Genomic DNA, 21,276 nt, shown 5'->3' on the forward strand with positions numbered 1-21,276 from the left:
TAGGAATAAGAATTTTTATCGATTAATGATATTTATGTATTTTGAGTTTGTTAGTATGTTGTTGCTATGGTTGCATGTACTTCAAATTTAATTTGACTCCTATGTTTTGTTTTTGTTGTATTTTGTATATCTGGTATCTATATTTGATCTAAGTATGAACATTATAATTATTAATTTCTAATTAGCAAATACCGTTGATCGGTTATTGGTTAATAAATTAGCAAATACTGAAATACTATTAGTATTAGTAGAGTACTAATTGAAATTATAAAGGTTATCTAACAACACTTTTAGGTTACATTATTGAATTTTTACAATGTATGATGCAATATTTTCCTTTTTTTTATTAAAACATTAAACATAAAGTGTTTGTATAGTTTAACACAAAATAAACGTCTGTGCAAACTGTGCCTATTGACATAATGAAAACAAAATATTTTTCTTTTTAACGCGCGCTGTCTTTTAGCCAAAAAACAAATCTCTAAGGCAGTACGGGGTTATGGTATTTCGAAAGAACAACAACACGTTGTAAAATGATTAGTGATTAAGGAATACCCATTCAAATGGGGAAGAGTAGAGCAGCATAGTTTAAGGAGGTTTGCCCTACTTGAGTGGGATGACAAAATGAAGACACATGTATGTCCTTAGATACATTTTTTTATTTTACAATACGTCCTTATAATACAATTACACATTATATATTATGTTCGATTGACTCTCGAAATGTGTGTATTTTTTTTAATCTTGAGAAAGCTTTTACTCCGGATTAAGTAGATGTCATGGCATGATATCTATAAAAACAATTACCCGTCCGCCAGTGACTTTTTTTAGTAGTAATTAGTATCGACATCGCCGGTTTATTATTAAGACATAGAAGTAGCGAGGTAGGACAACTATAATATAACTCTTAGTAATTCCGTTTTCAGGTTTTGACGAATACAAAAGTATTAGGTCGAATGCCGAAGCGAATATGATATTACATTTTTGTTTGAAATAATCATGTCGATATTAATGATTATATTATGGGAAAATAATTATTTTCCTTACAGTAATAATGTATTGCAGTGATCACCGTACGTCGCTAACACCTGTTTAAACATCGTCGCGTCGTTGTGTACCTGTAAAAACTAAAACCTAGTACCGACTGTGTTTTTTTTTTATTGAGTGGCCCCTCTACGCACTTTCACCGGGATAGCCTCTGCGGATTACGGCCGTGTCTTAATAAATCTAACCGTTAATACGGTAACTATATGAATGAGTTTACATAATTTGATTATTGTTATAAATGGCGGTTTTATCGTCGTAATATAATATATTTTAATAATAATAGTTGCCCTTTTGTTTGTTTTTTGGAAATAACGAAGGAAGATTTAATGTATTTATGTCGCGTTCGCTTCGTTACGCGTTTTTAGAATATTTTTTTGGTATGATTTTGTTTAATAGACAACGGTCGGTAAATTTAATAGGAAAGGTATACAAAGGGAATAGGTAAATTAAAATATGATATATGAAGAGGAATAACAAGAAAACCGGCACGAGGATACTATAAAGTCCTTTAATGTTGTATATAGATGTAACAAGGGAGATGATATCATGTAAAAATGTAAAAAATAAAATGGGAAAAATATGTGTGTAAGATGACTGAAGAGTGAAAACCAGTTCGGTCGTGATTGCGTGATCGAGTAAAAGAGGCACATGACCGACCGTCGTTGTACCTATATTTGGCCGTAGGATTTTGGAAAAAAGTAGGGGAAACGCCTAAAATGTAATACCGCGCCTTTTGTATAATATATTTTGTAATATTTGCCTTTTTTATTTTATCATTATGATTGTCTTTTGATGTGAAAACCAAGTTCTCACGACCTGTCTGGTATTTTGAATGAAGAGTATAAAACGATTTATTTTCATGGTGATGATCCAATTAACAAACGCGTTTTAATTCTAGCCCGTTCGATTTATCATTCGATCAACCGTGCCCGGTCAATAGGACGTGGCGAATATTTGAATGTCAGGTTGTTTTTTATAATATTAAAATAACGTAACCTAAAACTCAGTTACCGAACTTTTTAATTATTTTGACAAGTAGGACAATGACGCCCGAGTAGCGGACAGTTGCTACTAATACTTTTAGTACGTTTTAAAAATGTATTATCACATAACAGTTTATATCGTTACAAAAGCTGATATCAGTAAATTTGGTAAAAACAAAATTAATATTTAAGTGCAAATGTATAATCAAATATAATTATTAGTTAAACACAAGTTATGTTAAATTAACTAATAAAAAATTAAAGTATAATAATAAACACAACTTTCTGTACCTAACCTGTAAAGAAATGACGGCTAGAAAATATGCATGTCATATTCACACTTCCGGCCCTCTTTAGATTTGCTTATTAATAAAATCTTATCAGTTATCCAGAGTTATCGATTTCCAATTATCATAGCATACCATTTTCATCTCACACATATCTTATAGTAATTTTTTCTTTTTCTTCTCATAACTCGCGAACGAACCAGACATTTTTTTGTTTTCTAATTTTTATGATACTCAATGTACGTTGATTTCATTTGTCTGTCTTGTTTACAGACAAATATAGCAGACTTCAAAAAGGACACAGTTGATATGGTGACTCGTCAACGGGACCTGATGGTAGTGACAACTACCGGTGGACATATCGGAAAGCCGCCGGTCGGCCGATTACAAGTGGTCTGATGCAATTTGTCAAGTTGTATATCGCTGCGGATATACGTCTTAAGACTACTATTTCGAGGCCGCCGGTTCGAGACATATGACTCGGCTGCAGCAACAGAGCGCGGCCAAGGGTCGTAAACCGGAAACAACACCATGTGGCTTGGCGTAAAATGGCCGATCCAAACAAGAGTAAAGCGCTTTACTCATCCGGCGTGGCTTTCCTGGGGTTTGCGTGCTTCGCGCTGGCCGCCACTGCCATCGGATTGCCGCTATGGGGCTACTTTGAAAATCCAACAGGTCAGTGCTTTAGTAAATCATACAAATGTTATATGTGTGTGTGTGTGTGTGTGTGTGTGTGTGTGTGTGACGAGTAAATTTCGAAAATATTCACGTAATGCAATGAAATGCAAAATGAAGTAATTACTTGAACTCACTACTAGAGACGTGACTCTTAGCGCTGAGTTACCTTCAAACAACTTTTCACCACTAGGCCGTTTTATAAGTGTTATTGATCCAAAAGAATTACCGTCCACTGTCCAGTTATACTTTAATTTCCAATGATAATAATAATAATACATAAATCTCGTGATTTTCGGGGATGGTTTTTAGAGCCATTTCTTCCAAACCTTTGATTCAGGCGTGGAAGAATTCCGTACTTAAAAAAAAGATTAAAATCTCATATTATAAAAGTTTTTTCGAAGATGCAAATTGTGACATTCCAGTCAGTTTTCTTTAGAACGAATAACTCGGGTAGAATATTAGCAGTGACATTTAAAAAATGTAATATATTTTTCTTACATTTTGTCGTTTATTTATTTGTTTATTTCGTTATATCTGGTAATTTTGTCTAACGCCCTACTCTCAATACTCTTTATAATGTGTAGTTTTTTTAGTATATATATATATATATTATATACTTTCGATCATACTTTTGTCGCTAGTCGTAAAGCTTAATGTACTACCGTCGCAAAAATTATCTGGACAGAGGTTTAAAAAAACACCATGTATTATTATTATGTTTTCACGAGTATAAAATATAAAAACGATGGGCGTTTTTGACAAGAAAAAATATCCCACTCTGGTTGCACAAATTTTCAACAATTGTTACATCACGGCCGACGGTATTTGTGCCGTGCGTATCGATTCAAGGACATTTGCATGTCGAGGGGGATACACACAATAATATTATTTATTATTCATTATATTACACACCACATATATATATATATATATATATATATATATATATATATATATACACATTTTTTGTATTTATATGTATATATAATATTCCTATTATTATATTGGTTTTTTATCTAGGTCATGATACTGTTTTGATTTTATATTATATCACACAATTTTTTTTTTGAAAATAATTTCAGTTACCTACTCTGTTATTAAGACGCAAAAATAATCAACCTTCGTCGTGTCGTATAATATTATACAATTTTAATATTATCTTGATCACAGTTATCGATCACCCAATCGGCGTTTCCGATCTGATCGGTCAGGAGAAATAATCGTATTACATTTAAAATAGTCGAAAGTCCATACTTAAACGCGGATACAGCAAAGGACAAACGACCAGAAACAGTATAATAATATGTATTATAATATACGGTAAAAACGGTTTTGTGTTTATTTTCCGTGACCATGAATCGTCCGGCGTGCTCGTTCAATAAGGAAAAGTCAATTGATTGCTTTACGCCACAATGGGAGCGTTTATCGCTGTAAACACATACACACACACACACACGGGAACCTATATACATTAATAATAATAATAATACTATACGTGTGCGTTTACAGGTCCGGTTATACATCATAACAATATTATACATTTAATAATTATTATTGGTAATCGCTATCGTCTGCTGCGCAACTTTACCTTTACTACTACTTCATTATGAACGCGACAGTCGATCCGTCGGCAGTCGTTAAATTACTATATTGTATACACAATGTTATTACTTATTAGTAGATGTTATTATTATTATTGTTGTTGTTGTTTGCCGGATCGAAAGCTGCAGTAAATAAGTGTGCGCCTAACCCCTCCTAGTCGTTAGCAGTCGGATAATAGTAACACCGTCTGCAAGTAGTTTGCGCGGTATGCGCGCGTTTATCGATATCGCAGACTTCACGGTTTAAGACGCAAGATCGTGATATTTTTAATGTTAATACTATTTTTTTAATAGGTGCTATATTTTGTTATCTCGCACACAAATCCGGTCTTGGCGTATGACACGTTATGCACTCTGGAACGCCCCGGCCGGATCAAGATAACGTAAATAATAATTATTATTGTTGGTACTTTTTAGAGTTGAACGTCGAAATAATAAAAAAAAAAAATACAAAATACATATTTTATTGCCCTAGAAACCGGAAACTTTGCCGAATACCGCGTTGACCGCTTTTAGTTTTCACTATAGCTTGTTTTTAGCTGAACTCGGTAGAGACAGAACGACTAAAGTCATTTTCACCTATTTTTTTTTTTGCCATCTCGAAAACCTAATGTTATTACGCGATAACGTACCCGACTCGGTACAAACGTATAGAAAATTATTGTTCCTAATTTGCAGGTTAAATGTGCCCAATTAAAGTACGAATTTTATACAATAGTATATTCCAATAAAAAGACCGATCAAATTTCATTTAAATAAAATATATGTTTCTAGATAAGAATAGACGCGTTTCTCAAGACGGTTAAACTTAAATTTAACTAGATTTTATTTTTTAATTCCTTTGTCTATAAAACGTACACCTACATTGTAGATTTAAAAATTATTTATGTAGGTAAGATATTTTACATGAGGTAAGAAAAGAGTTCTCTAAAAATTAACTTTCTCTAAAAATCCAAATGCATATAAACAAATGTTAAGTTGTTATTTTAATCTAACACGTCATTAAACATTATTGATTATAGCCTTTTAAGCACTACAATGTATGTTTAATGTTAATAAATAATAATTATCATAATAAAGGTTAATTATTGACATTTACGTCCTGTCGTACAACCGTTTTAACTTTTCCAGTCGTCTTATGTGCTGTCGTTATAGGCAAATTAAAATCCCCAAACACTATCGTACAAGTTATAAAATTTTAATTACCTTTATTGTCGTGGGCGCGCCCCATTATAGAATGCTCGATTAGAAGACGTTATCCACCCATTTATTATGAAGTAAAACGTAGGAAATTTTCGTAAACTTTTAATTTAGTGCTGAATTAGTTTAATTTAGAACTATAGAGTATACTTATTGGTATAGTAATGAAGATTCTTTATTGAATAGTTGGTTTTACAGACTATTATAGTCAATACATAATAAAATTTATAATTATTTCTTATAAATTCAGTTTTGTGCGTATCAATACGAAATTGACTTGGAATAGTTGTATAATCACAACATTTTCACAGTAAATAGAGAGAACTTTATTTGTGCTAAGTGTTTTGAAATGTTCTATAAGTTATAACTCGTCCATCATAATCCATTATTTATTAAAAAATACTAAAACCGTAGCATTAAAAATTGATAGAAAAAAAATTATTTGATTTATCAAAAAGTTGTCACGTTTAAGCATCAATTAAGCATAGATCAAATTTAGTAAATTTTGTTCTATTACAGAATCAATAGTATTTGTTCACGCATACCCTATTTTATTACAAAATACGCGTAACTTCCTCTTTAAAGGGGGGGGGGAGTCATGTAAAAATCCTTTTTTCCCAGGATTTTTTTTTTTAAGAAATGGTAAGATTTATTAAAATGAAATAAATTACATCATGCAATTGACCTTTCAAATTATGTTACAATACAAAATTATGTTCAATATTCCTGTTAATATAAAGGTTATTAATTCGATTTCAACAGCCATAGTTTGTATGAAAATATATAAGACAAATTTGAAGTGTATTAAAAGTAACACAGGTCTGAGATTTCTTTTTTTTTTATGTATTTATTACATAAAAATATATATATATATTTATTAAGCCAATTCAAACCGACTGGGATTTATTGTAAGTTGGTTTATTTAGTTCATGCGTATTGTGTCTGCATAATATATCTTTTGGATAGTGCTTAACATCTTGAATTATTTAAGTTTGACTAGCAGTAACTCTTAAAACAAATGCACTGATATCATGTTCTGCGATTGGCATAACTTATTCGATAGGAGTTCGTTAAAGCATTTTTTAATTGAAATGTTAATTTTCGGATATATTCATGTCTACTTCAGTTTAATGCTGGCGTTTTGGACATATTGTAGAGTCCATTTTCGGAGTGATAGACAACGTTCCGCTGTCGTGACTATACTGAATGTTTCGCTTCGTTCTTACCGCTATTTATGCATCATTGAAAGCACAGTGTTAGCTCGATTAGGAGATGTCTTGCGGGTTCTACCGAGGTAGAATGTTAAGAGTTACTATTTCCGATAACTTTGAATTTATTGGGTTACTTTTTACTACAAAATTAAGTTAAATATCTAGTTATTATTCAAAGTATCTATTTACTTTGAGAAATTCCTTCAAAATGTTGTGGGGAGTAAATTTGTTTTTTCTCACAAAAAGTATTTTTCCTCGTTGGCGGATTACATAATTTCTGTATAGTACTCTTAGGTGATTAACTTGTCTGAGAACGTGTTAAGAACTATATTATGTATAGTTGGAATTAATCAATTTTCGCTTGAAATACGAATTATCATAAAATAATTTTATTTTTTGGATTAACTGACAAAAGAAATCATACATAGGATATTAAGATATCGTCAAAAGCGTAGGCGGCAAATGACGGTGATTTCCTTAGTCCGACAGCGGTGATTTCGCTAACGATCTACTATATGAGAACTATTATATCGGGCATTACTGTCGCATATTCTTGTACCGAAATAATATTATTATATGTGTATATTATTATTATTGCTACAGGTGGACGAGTACCAGAGAGAGGTCACTCGTGTGTTGCTGGGTCGGCCAAATAACCAACGCAGTTTTTACACGTAAAATAAAAAATAATACAAACACGCACTGCCATCAGGTTGTTGAACTCGACCGGGTCCGCAACCGAAAACAAAAATTAAATTAAATATACTAACAAAACCTATGTATGCAGATGTTTGTTTGGCTTTAGTTTTTTTGTCGGCCACCGGTCATTTCGGTAGTTTTTTAGTACGCGTTTTGTCTTGGATGTCACACATGTGTGGCGCCTATTATCTACACAAAGTATTATATAGGCACATCCGCACATACCACCAAATATTAAAATATACCTATTACCGTTGAGGATACTCAACGCTATGTGTGTGTGTGCATAAATACCTTAGCGATGTATAGATAATGATAATGGTGATTATGGTACTATTATTATTATATACACTGGTTTGGATGGATCCATGAAAACCATTGTCAACATTACAACGTGCCTGTATGCATTCGGTCGTCCCATTATAGTATCGTCTCAATAATATTATTATTAGTATTATAATAGATCCTTTGAGACTCATTGGCGATGTTATTCGGTTCACGCGCGACACTGACGACTAAAAGCACAAGCGGTCCTTGGCGTCAAAAAATATTAACGAACTCTCATTGTTTTGCTCAGCGTTTTGTCTAAAATAATATAGATATAATATATTATACCTATGTCATACACACACACACACACACACACATAGCAACTTCGGTGAATACCGTTACTCCATTATGATAACAATGACTGTCTAATAGTAATATAACCTCGAAAATTTTATAAAACGAGCAACGGTAGTACAACGCGTGTAACCAAAAAACGACTAACGAAGAAAAAGACGAAATACGTACCTATATGATGTTCAATCCCTTTAAACTGTTCATTTTCTAAAATATTCTCTATTAGGTGTGTTCTCCATATGGTGTGTATATATATATATATATTATCACACGATGAACACATATCATACATGAACACGATGGTGCTAATCACTGACAAATCATTCTTTCTGCCGTTTTGTATCTGTCTACCCGTTAATACGTTCCAGCTAGGATTTTTCATTTTGTAGTCATGTGGTGTATTTTTTATTTTGGTTTTATAAGCACCACCTCCAACTGTCTGTATTTATGTTTTCTTTTATTATGTATTTTCTGGTTACTACTATATTAGCTTTATACACTGCCAGTAGAAACCCTTCGGTTCTGGGAAAATGTATTCAACTTTTTGACTGATAATAACACGAGTATATAAATTATAACGATGAATCAAACATTACTTATGATACGGCGAGAGTCAGGACTAGTTTATCAAAATAATAAGATTGAAACACACGCCCGACTTAGCCCTGTCTCTCTCACACATACCGTGGTAACATAATTTGGTTTTAATTGTCCATTTAATACAATGTTTTTGCTTTTATCCATTCATGGTTGATTTTCTTTCTATGCTCCTGTACGGTGTTACGGTGTATTTCATAAAGTATTTTTCTTGACTATTCAACATTTTATTCTTCAATGTGATATCTTGTGAGTTTTCCGTGTTGTTGAGTGACGTTTACTGACCGTCCGCGTTAAAAATTTGTTTTGATTATGGAAGTAATGTTTCAAGTTTTTTTTCTATGTATCATGTAATGTTCTAATGTCGGTTAACCCTCCGCCCTCCTTCCGTTTTGTTTATTGTTATTTTTCCAGTACATGGATTAGGATTTAATTTACGATATTCAGTGAGTTTGGTTCTGTTTAGTCTGTGTAGATCATTTTGATAGATATTGCACCATTTTATAATTCCGAAAGAGTATAATAAAACGAGCACTGCACATGCATTAATAACTAGGTTTTCCGAGTTAAGCGTTGTCTTTAGTACGTTTATAGTTCTATTTCCGTATTGTTTCTTGAGTTGTGTTTTTATGTAAATGAAAATTTATTCGAATCCCAGTTATTTGTATTATTTTTGTGGTTCCATGTTATTAAGCAGTTCGTTACCTGTCATTTCATATGTTTGTTCCTCACAATATTTTCTGCATATCTTAAACATTTTATTCTTACCGATTTTAAATTCCACTCTTTTATTATTTGTGAATTTTTAGGAGTACCTACATCTGTTTTCTTGGAAGAAAATTTGATCGTCCAAGTAAAACAGGTGATTTATTGTGTATGGCGAAACGTGGCGTCGTTGTAGTTTATTTTGTTTCCGTATTTTATAGTGTTGAGTTTACTTGACAGTGGTTTTAGACATAGAGTAAGGGTACTAGATAAATTTCCCATGAAGTTGCTGATTTGGGCGCAATACGATTGCGCGCGGTCCTTATCGGCGGTACCTTTTTAGGCGTACGATTGCGCGCGCTATATTATTTGTACTTCTATGCAACGTTGTCAAATACATAGGTCCATACGAATTGTGGCGATCTGTACGCATATAAGCATACCATACATTATTAGAGGACCTGTAGAAAATCACGAGTTCTGACTGGCTCTCTGACACATGTGATAACAAATTGGCCACAACAGCTGATATAGTCTACGGCAGGTCACCAAATGTTTTGGCACTCGCTCGCTTCGCTCGCTCGGCACCGTCGCTTCGCTCCGCTAACTAAAAATATCCTAGGTTTGCAGGCTACAGTCTAGGAGGAGGTCACAGGTTCAGTCAAATTTAAATTAAACAACTTTTTTAACGATATTTTTTTAATTATTTATCTATGTAACCATTAGCGGCAACGTCGCATCCAATTTCACGCGCAATCGTACGCCTTTGAAGGGTCAAAACCGTGTTCTTTGTTATTCCGGCACCGCGCGCAATCGTACTCCGCCGGCTGATTTGGCTCATTTCTATAATGTACTTTGTGTTTTCATAAGTGTATTTTTTTACTCCGCGTCTTCTTTAAAGTTAGGAATTCTTGTATATGTGTCGATCTTATATATACCAAGCACCTACCTTGAGCAAATTGAGTCAAACGCCTTTTTGTAATCTGTATAGCAAGTGGTGAAGTTCCGTTGCTTGTCCCCTCATGATTACACTGTCTATTATTATTATTTACCGTTTTTCCAACCTCTACTTTTCTTACTACATTTTAATTGTTCTTCTGCCTGTGTGTGTTGTTATGTGAGATTTTTTTGTGTTACTATTCCTGTAAAAAAGTTACACGTTATATCAAAAGGTAGGTAGGCTTGTGATCGGTCTGTAGTTTGTAGAGTTTTGTGGTCCGTTACTTTTACGTTTTATGCACGTTATTCCTGGGTCACAAAGTCAGGCTGGTTGTATAAATATTTTAATTTTCAGTAAATAGATTTTATATAGTGATGTAAATTCTACTAATGAACATTACAGACATCGATTATGTTTTATACTGTATTGTTTTTTATTTTATTTACCTATGTGGCTGCTAGGACCAAATACTTTTCCAAAAGGTTTCGATTTCATTGTTGTTAGGTAATAAAATATCCATGTATTTTTCTTTTCTAGTTTTTTTTGTAGAACTGCTATTATTATTCAATATTGTTTTGTTAATTTTCAATGCTTTTAAATGTTTGTTTAACCCATTTACTCGTTTATAATTATTGGTCATCTTAAGTATTTTAACGATTTTATAGTATGTTTTTACTGTGGAGTAAAGATCGTGTTTCTTATGACATCATCGGAACTGATATGTTTTCTAAATACTCGTTTGTTTCTACTTGCCACGAAACGCTGTTGTAGTAGCTTCACCGATGACAGATATGCTATAAACATTATACAGACACAGTATTCGTTTATACAATATTTAACACAATACAGCTAATTACTGTTAAAATGATAAATCTAGTACAAATGCAGAAGAGTTATTAAATAATTTGACTATTTCCTATTAAAAATCGTTTAGAGCTCTACTATAATATATAAGTATAAACATTAAATAATTGAGGTAAAAATGTTTTGTATTTTATAAATTATCGGTTGCATAATAAAAATTAATTTTTCTTATGTCTTCTTTTAGAGTTACTTAATAAAACTGTCAAGATGTATAAGCTGTAATCTCAATAAAAACAGAATTATAGTTAAATCGCGATCCACGAACTAAGTATAAACGATAAATGTAATAAACATTTTAAAGATTATATAAAAAAGAAAAATATAACTAGAAAGTATTTGCATCGCGTTAACTATAGTGTCCTCAGTATATAAGCAACTGAGTATTTAATTATGGTTTAAATAATCGAGTGTGACAAATAATTATACAAATTGTATTTAAAAATGTATTTTAACTATTTCTTTTAAGTATTTGTATAAACTTTAAAAGACGTATAAAGATATATAATTTCTGTAGACCTGTGATCTGTGACCTGTGACCCTCCCTCCAAAAGCAATGTACTTCAATCCCATTGTACTGGTCTTTTTTTCCACAACACAAATTTTATTTCCAATACATTATGTTTAATAAATTAATTATCTTACATGATAAAAATCATTTGTTTTAAGAAATAGTTACCCAAGGAGACGGTTTAAAAAATGAAATCTTTATATGGTAGAATAGTAATCCAAAGATAAAAAATAGTAAATAGTTAATGTGTGAATACAAAATCAAAATTATCTCTAAATTTATTTGTTAGTTGAGTAAATAAATTGTCAGTAAAACTGGGGAAATCAATGACGAGTGACGACGCCACGTATAAATAAATTTGTATTAGTATATAATGAATACTCATTAAAATGTTTAAAAAAATAAATAAATAAATAACTGTTACAATTCCTGTATTTAATCTGACTTGTGATTTATGGATAGAAAGTTTCAAATCTTCATCTAGAAAATCTATACCAAGCAAAAAGAATTAGTTAATGAATATTCGACTATGAAAGTAAGACCCTCGAAGCCAACTAAAAAACAATATAACTTCTCAGTGACGCATACAAGAAGAAATTTTTTACGGAGGAGTGAAGTATTGTTTTTTTAGAAACCAAAATAAATTCTAAAATGGTATCTATTAAGTAGGACGACTGATAATGTTTCAACGTCAAACTTAAAACGTTAGACTATTATTACTTTTAAGTATCTGTCGTTAGGCTTAGGGATACAGTTACTGAGAAAACCATTAAGTGTTATCCGTTTACCTTTGGAATTTTTAACGACAACACTTTAAGCTGCGTACATCCTACGCAATTTAATAACACACAAAAGAGAACCCAGTGAGAAAATGTTCTCTTCGAACGTACCCGTCGTAAGAGATGTTAAATCTAGTTGACTCGTGAATCTTAATCAAGTAATATTAATGTATATAGATGCAAATATATATTAATAATACATATTTTTAGCATAAACACAATGTTAAGCATGTATTGCTTTTGTAATGATGGATTATAATGTACTGTATTTATATTTTTGAATATTATAATTTACAATAAACTTTATAATTAACATTTTAACATTTATACGCTACATAATTATAACCAAATTTAATATTTTTAGAGGCTTATTTTTAGTACAAACAAATTAGCTTAATTTTTACTACCTAAAATATCGTTTTAATAATAGCAAGAAAAATTCATTTTGCATTATTATGTTTGTTGATTTATATTAGGTACCCATGTATAAAATACAATTTTTACCTTTTAAAAGTTAAGAACTGAACAAAAATCTCAGACATGGGTCTATTTTGTCTATTAAAAAATATAAATTAATAACATGTAAGTTTCGTGAAAAATAGATTTAATCATTATAATGTTGTTTAATAACTATTCCATTAACTTTTATAGATGCTTTAACATTTCGTGTTTTGTCGTGTGCAGGTACAACAAAATGAAATTGATACATTATTGTAAAATGTAAAAATACCGAATTCGACAAAACTCAATGAATTGTAATGTAAAATATTTTGTACTGTTTAGTCATAATTGATAATTTATAAAAATGTTAACCAACTATTAATATTGAAATAATAACCGTTTAAAATTAAAAAGGTTTTACGAAATTCCATTTAGTTGAACTAGATCAAAATGGTATTTTTATCCACTATTTTTATGTTTTTTGTTGTATGAAACACATTTTTGATTTTACGGAATTGTTTATATTTGACCATATTTTTTATATGTTTGTATTTAAATACATCCAAATAATAATTTAAAACAAGAAAGATTCTACTTTTTTTATTAAATTTATATTTTCGTAAAAACAAAGTCAAGTGCGATATCAATAATATGAGAAATTCCCATTATTAGTTTTGATGCGAATCATAAATTGTATTTATTATTCAAGTTGTAGTTCAACTATTACCAAATACTATTAAAATATACCGACAGTTATATTGATTTTTTTAAAAAATTTGTAGGTATAAGGCGGGATGGCAATGGATTGAAAGTTTTAAAACGTTATTTAATTTTAGTAAATAGCAGTCCAATTAACACAGGCTCTCATAAATACATACTAAGAAATGCCATTATGCCAAATAGAACTTTAATATATTTTCTTAACTTACACTTGATAGTAAATATAAGTCTCACGAAACTCAAAAATATTGATTATGCTACATAAAAATAGGGGGTTTTAAACTATTGGGCACGCGAAAGTGGTTGCTACTATAGGTTGTGTTTATATCGTTTTGGCACGCAAAAGTGTTGTAAATAAGGCTTTTAAAGTTTTAGAACTCGCAACGGACCGCCGTACAAACTTATTTCAACTTAAAAAAGAATATGAGTAACTGTATTATTTCTTTAATTGCATTATTGACTATAGTGTGTACTTTTTGGGGCAATGCATAGTTATTAATTTATAATTTATTTTATCTTTTCTCTAGTTGTTCTTCTATTAAGTTTGTCTAATATACCCACCTGTATTTTGTTTCTATTTATATGTTCAAGATTTTTTTGGAATAAAATTCCGCCAATCGCGTGAAAGCAAATATTGACTAATTCGCCTACGATTACTGTCTTAAAACCTGTTATAAACTATCTTGCGTTAACACCTCGCCACAAAAAAAAACCAAATGATTTAAAAAAAAAAATGATTATTTCCTTTTCGGCTGTCTTATTTTATTCAGTTGACGTTTTACCACCGCGTTAACGCGGATCCCGCAAGTCAAGTCCGGCAAACTGAAATGATTGTGCCATCATCATTATTTCTGATGAGTCCGCCGTACCGACTTTGGATAGTGCACAATGCACATACTACGGTCGTCCTTGATTGTACAACAAACCCCCTTTGTACTTGCCAGTGTCTTCTTTTGTAGCAGCAACGCTCCTCCGGCACATCTACCGCAGAATATATCTTTAATATAGGTATGTTGGGTACAAGATGAATTTACACGTGCATACTTACTTAGCCACAGTAGCATAGCATACCGCTTATATATAGAAACATATGATGTGCGTTGTATTCGACGAAGATGATGATGACGATGGCGATGATAGTATTAATAATAGTAATAATAATAATGTGGTCATTTCACGTTCTCTCCTGTTGAAAAAAAAATCAAGAGTAATAATAATAAAGAGTATATTAATATTACGGTTTGATTGATTCTGACGTGAACCTTCATGACTTGGACGGTGCCATTATTCATACAGTGTCTATTGTCCCCACCTATTCTCTCCCGATAGTCTTCCCTCTTGGCAAAGCCAGTATATGAGTAGACGGATAAAGAGAAGAAACCAAAAAGGCAATCGCTGAACTGCAAATACATAACAATAATGACGACTATGTTGATAATAACAGTAATAAAAAGCAATTGGCTTTTATTTTTTACAATGAACAGTGAGAATACCTTGTATGAGGACAAACACCCCAGGTGCGATTCTTCTATATTACCTATGGGAGATGCGTGCGACCGTTTCGACACTATGCTATTGTACTTCGCGGTTGGTAAGCATGTTAAAGTAGTTCGAAATTATGTAACTCAGTCGCACATTTTCTGTCATTAAATGCAACTGAGCATTTGTTCACAGACAACAATTTCCAGCTACATCGATTGTGTATTGAATTCCAATTATAATTAATTTTATTTGAGTGAAGCCTCCGGAAGCTCAAACATGCCTTACAAAAATAGGGATGAGGAATAGTTGACTTCGAAATCTTTGAATTTGACCAACTTCATCAACTCCTAACAAGAGTTGATGGTAAAGAAAGCATGATGGTTAGAATATGGTTAGCAGATAACAATCCTGTTAGGAATTGATAGTAAAGTTGCTTCTAAATTAACGCAATTTTAGGTTTTTAGATATTACTGAATTTTTATATACCCATTCATTGATTTAGTTTTAAAAAAATCCAGATTTACCCAAAATCAAATATAAACAATGGTGAGTTGTAAAACAATAAAATATTGAGAAGTATAACCAGATAAATGCAATGTCTTACATTAGTTTAACTATTTTATTATAATAAACCTGTAGGTTGTATAAACATATTTCATATGTTAGTTTGTGTGTGTGTTTCTATATGTATATTTATTGACTTATATTCGCTTTATACATCCATTGATCCATGATACAAAAGTTTGTTAATATTTGGCTTGTCACGTAAATTATATGTACAATATATAAAAAGTTTACTTTATAAAAGCTAGTTTTTTGTATCACAAATGATTATACCTACACCGCGGTTATTTAAGTTTAAAAATAGTGTGACGAATGTATTAGGTGTTTTTAATATAATGCGACTGACGGTAAAATAGTTCGTATTCTGAAGAAAGCTTAATATTTGTTTTAAGTAAGAAAAGTATAATATCTATATATATTTTTTTAATTATATTGTACAATACATTTCTGTTAGTACTAACTTTTTTTTAATCATATTTTTACCTTAGTATAACAGCTGTCAACTGCTCTTCTAGTGGAATAGAAAATCTTTTTTCTTCAACTTATTTCCAACAAATTTCGACTAACCAAAAAAAAATGTATCGTATTAGAGACAATGTTTGTATAAGGGAACTGTAATAAAGTATACAACTTACCAGTTCCTCAAATAAAGTTATAAACATGCAGTATTATTTAAAACTAAATCAATATTTTTAAATTAGCACTTAACAAAATATTGAAAAAAGCAAATCAGAAAGAAAAGTTGGTATTGACGAAGTACAAAATGAAAATGAAATGTGAAACGTGATCGCTATGTACGATACTATTTGTCCGCGTGCGTCGAAAAAAATTAGTGTGAAACCAGCTTGAATCTAGTACAAATTAATATAAATAGGTATATGTCAGCATGATACAAATTGATAAACCACGTTTTTCGTCGAATATTACTTATATTTTCTTAAAAATAGCCTAAATATCCGCTTTCATGTTCGAACGACATCAGTGTTTTTACTCAGGTCATCACTGAAGAACTTGAAATTTATAATCGAATTTCATAAATCTGGTTGATATCCTAATGCACTAGACTACACAAGGCGGTTATTAAGCTTAATTTACGGGAAAAGAAGTATAAATGAAAAATATTATTTTCCTTTTGCCAAGTACTTTGTGGTCTTTGTAATTAAAACAAATTTGAATTTGAGTTAAATTACGCCTCATCCCTTTATATTTATGAAATACACCCGTTCATCTTGTATAATATCTGAATTTGCTACCAGGTTCGTCCAGCGACTGATCCGATATCTTCTACAGCTAGGAATCGTATAGTGTAGCAAAATCGTCGAATCGCTTAAGAAAAAGTGTATGTTATTTTCGGTTTTGGGTGGCATGTTGTTTGATAACAATACATAGTGAGACGTCAGCAAGGTGAAACGGCATTAAACGGTCGTACAGACAACGAACACGATTCAGAATAACAATTGCTGTATATTATAATAATTTTATTACACGGTTAGAATAGACGAAATCGTGATCGAACAATGACGATTAGGAAAATAATCTTACCACCACCCCCCACTCATATCTCCAGAATCATCAGCCACGACTATGGGAATGGCTGATGCGATGACAGACGGTAAAGACTTAACCCAAATGCCTATCACTGTGGGAAAAATCGTGTTCAAGTTGACGACAATGGAATATACCTACCAAACAGTCTAATACGGTTCTCATGGTAATTTGTTAAATCGGCGTCTTTATTCAAAACAGCAACAACTCAAAAAATGTTTTCTGAACTTAGGGTATTTAAAATCGTTGTTCTCAAACGGTTTGTACCCTCGACAAAATATTTACTTGAGAGTTAAAAAAATAGTTTGATTTTAGCCATAAAATGATGTATTGTATATTTGTATATACAAATGGTGTAATCGGGCTTGAATTAATTTATTTATTTTACTACAGTCGTGTATTTCAATAAACGACTGATAGCCGAATGTAAGCAATAAGTTAATAATTATATCGGTTTCTCTAGCTTATAATCGGTAATTTATAGTTAGCACTGAAACCTAAAAAGAATATGCTGTGCTGCTTTTTACATAGCAAACTTTACTTCCGTGGAGATCCTGAATCGACAAAGCTCTATGTTTATAACTATAAATCCGTGTCCCGTACAAAAAATGCTACGATTTGCTTTCGGTCAATTTCAGGTATAACGCCTGCATTTAGTATATGTACAACGCAATTGCTCATTATATATAGATACCTATTAATTAAGCGGGGATATTCGCAGTTTATATAAATGCGTTTTTATTTTTTTGTTGGAAAGAGAATACTTGTTCACAGTAAGCAATGGATTTCGATTTTTAATCACGTTACAAAAAAATTGTATAAAATTTGTAAAAAATAATATATTGTTAAAAACCGAAGGCTAATGCGACCTGTAGGACTTAACTGAACTCTTTCCGACAAAAAAAAAATTATTTTAATTGAACTTCTTTGACTTGAGATTTTTTCCCGTCTTGCCCATTAAAACGGGTCGCGCGCTGGCCCCTTAATAATATTAGTAAAATGTCATCGTCAGTGGACTATAGCGGGTACTTCGCATTTACCGGCCTGGTGTGTAATGTAATAATAATTATTGCATCATCGTCGACGAATGCCGTGGACAATAATGTTTCAAACGCGGTTTATCGAGTCGTAATTAATCACATGTACGCGCACAAAAATGCGTTGACTGTTAAATTCTAAGCAATAATTGCCATAATAATGTATAACATTATCGTGTTTCACCCAAGTCGAACGTGTCACCGTACTTTTTCCGCATAAACGTTTAATTGTTTGTACAGCATATGTTTCTTTGGAATTTCCGGCTTGCCATAAGATTGGTCATGCAAGAGCTAATGTATCCTGATCTAACCTCATACTAAACATGTATTGCCTCCGTGTTGGTATCAGGCCCTGATTTTTAATTTTGATACTTTAAACCATAAAGCAAAATATATATGGGGGCCCCTCATAAAATAATAATTAAAATACTTTCCCAAAATTGTTTTCGCGGTTTACTATTATATTACTACTATCACTAGGAATATGAATTCACTTGATTTAGTAATAGTACTGATTTTTTTTTTTGAATGATAGTTATCACAAAAACAATGTTTAATTTTTACCATTTTAGCTGACCCATAAAAGTACTCATCACACTACAAATTTCAACCACAATTTTTTTTTAAAAGCAAGTAGCAACTCCAGAAAGTTTATTAAAAAAACATTAATACTCTTTTTATATTTCGCCTAAGTATTATAACTGTTCTTTCCTATAAATTAGAACTCGAACCTAACCCCATAAATAAGATATGAGCCTTATGTAATAATATCAATAATGATTATATTTTTAACTCAACTTGCATTATTATTAGAGATAGACTTCCTAACTGACTAACATTTAAATTTATTTTATGATTTGTACATCATTTTAAATGTTTAATTCCGGACTCAGGTGTTCACAATTAGTTTGTGTGCTGGTAGTTTTATTTTATTATTGTTTACATCTGCGTGTAGCAAACGCTACCTATACCTTCGGGTATTCATTAAATAAATGATATAATTATTATTTATTTATTTATAAATGGAAATTTTACAATTGAAATTGTCATTATTACTACAGGTAATGTAGTATTGTACCTTTGTTTCAACTATCAAAGACACACATTTTATTTAAAGCCATACAAAATGAATTTGTATTGTATTACTATAGGTATAGAATAAGGAAAACTACAACTTGAATATTTTCTTAAAAATATGTTCTTTAGTTTATTTCGTGAGTACATTTTTTCCTAAAAATATTTTTTATAAAGAGTGTATAATTAAAGTGAGGTCGTTTTATTTAAAATCCATAGGCACGTGCCTATCTTGCCATATGGGAAATATGACTCTGGTTGGTATAGATAATACACGTATATTTACGATTTTATTTAAATTTGTTCTTCCGTTGTCCGACGATAGAAACCATAGGCATCCACCCAAAACGTGTTTTTAGTATTTACCAGGAATGCCTTATTAGCGTATTGCTCATAAAAGTTTATCGACCGCAATGGTTGTTTCACGACAACCTCGATTTTAACAAAGTTTAACAGTACGTCACAAGCACTCTCTTCCAAAGTCAATTACAATGGGCTGTCGACGGTTGCATACACCATCGTTGTGTTATTACTTAAGTCACTAAGTCACTCACACGTCAGACAGCGTTAACAAATTACAAAGGGCAGCAACTAGAGCATTTCAAAAATATAATATTTTGCACATTTCTATCGGCATCGGTTGGACCTTTTATTACCAAACAATCTAACCAATGATAACACATACTATATTAGTACACCTACATAACATCGAGTTGGTTTAAAACCCTGAATTGGCATTTAAGATGAGTAGTCGCCAATCAATATAACATTTTTCATATGCCAAATAGCTCATTTTTTTTGTCTATTTGGACATTTTTGAAAACCTAGCAATCGAACTCGTTTCATTTAACCAATAGCAATAAAATGAAATACATATAAAATAACATATACGGCACAGTTGTACCTACTTATGGGTCACATAGAAAAAAAAACACTTTTAAGTTATAATATTTTTAAATTATTGTTCCAGTTATTTTTTATTATGTAAAAATATTTTTCAAGGAAATAAAATTCATTATCAGTATCAAATTATTTTCCAAAATTTATATGATTGAAAGTTAAACTGTTGCGTTATTATCCCCGTCCGTTTGTAAACAAGTAGATATACAGACTGAGTATAGCGTAAATAAACTGTTTACAGTTTCAAATACAATACCTACTAACGAGTTGTTAATTATAACTATAAGACTAATTATTATTATACAATCTGTGTGTGCATAACGGGATCACGCACATCGCACTCGATCCGAAAGTACAAAATACGTGTGAACTTTAATTAGAGACAGCGCGACGAGGAGAGGTAATTTGCTTAGATCTCAATTGATCCACCCAAACACTTAAGTTTTCAGTTTGACTCCACCGAGGTTAAGGTTAACCGTTACCATTCTAACTATTATAGCGAGCGTTTATCGCGACCTACTAATGAAGCGACAACATGTGGTCAATAATAATAATAATAATTAGTGTTATTATTATTACTGTTGTATTTTTTTATTATTCACGTTATACTACCAGCCAGAGATCTCGGTGTGGGCTCATTCCTATAGCGATATAGTGTCGTAAAAGTATTTTAATGCATATTACCATATACCGTCTGTATAATAGCTGTTTTATTAGATATGATATTGTAATATTACATGCAACCAATAATTTCATTTATTTTCGGTTTCATTACACGTTTGTTATATTA

At 31.4% G+C, this 21,276-nt stretch overlaps 1 protein-coding gene across 2 annotated transcripts in view; it reads left to right on the plus strand.

Moving 5' to 3' along the window:
- The window catches only part of LOC126844572 (uncharacterized), a 43,442-nt gene that overhangs the window by 12,006 nt on the left and 10,160 nt on the right, over nt 1-21,276 (plus strand). For both annotated transcript variants that reach the window (XM_050582859.1, XM_050582860.1), the window contains exon 2: nt 2,591-2,992. In XM_050582859.1, the coding sequence (XP_050438816.1) occupies nt 2,866-2,992 (127 nt within the window). In that variant the 5' untranslated portion in view covers nt 2,591-2,865. The remainder of the gene's footprint in view (nt 1-2,590; nt 2,993-21,276) is intronic.

This window comes from Adelges cooleyi, unplaced genomic scaffold, assembly GCF_023614345.1.
Source record: "Adelges cooleyi isolate 19-005CV unplaced genomic scaffold, UGA_ACOO_1.1 ACOO_flye_CR_arks_rails_tigmint_CR_PRNA_651, whole genome shotgun sequence".
NCBI classification, from domain to species: domain Eukaryota; kingdom Metazoa; phylum Arthropoda; class Insecta; order Hemiptera; family Adelgidae; genus Adelges; species Adelges cooleyi.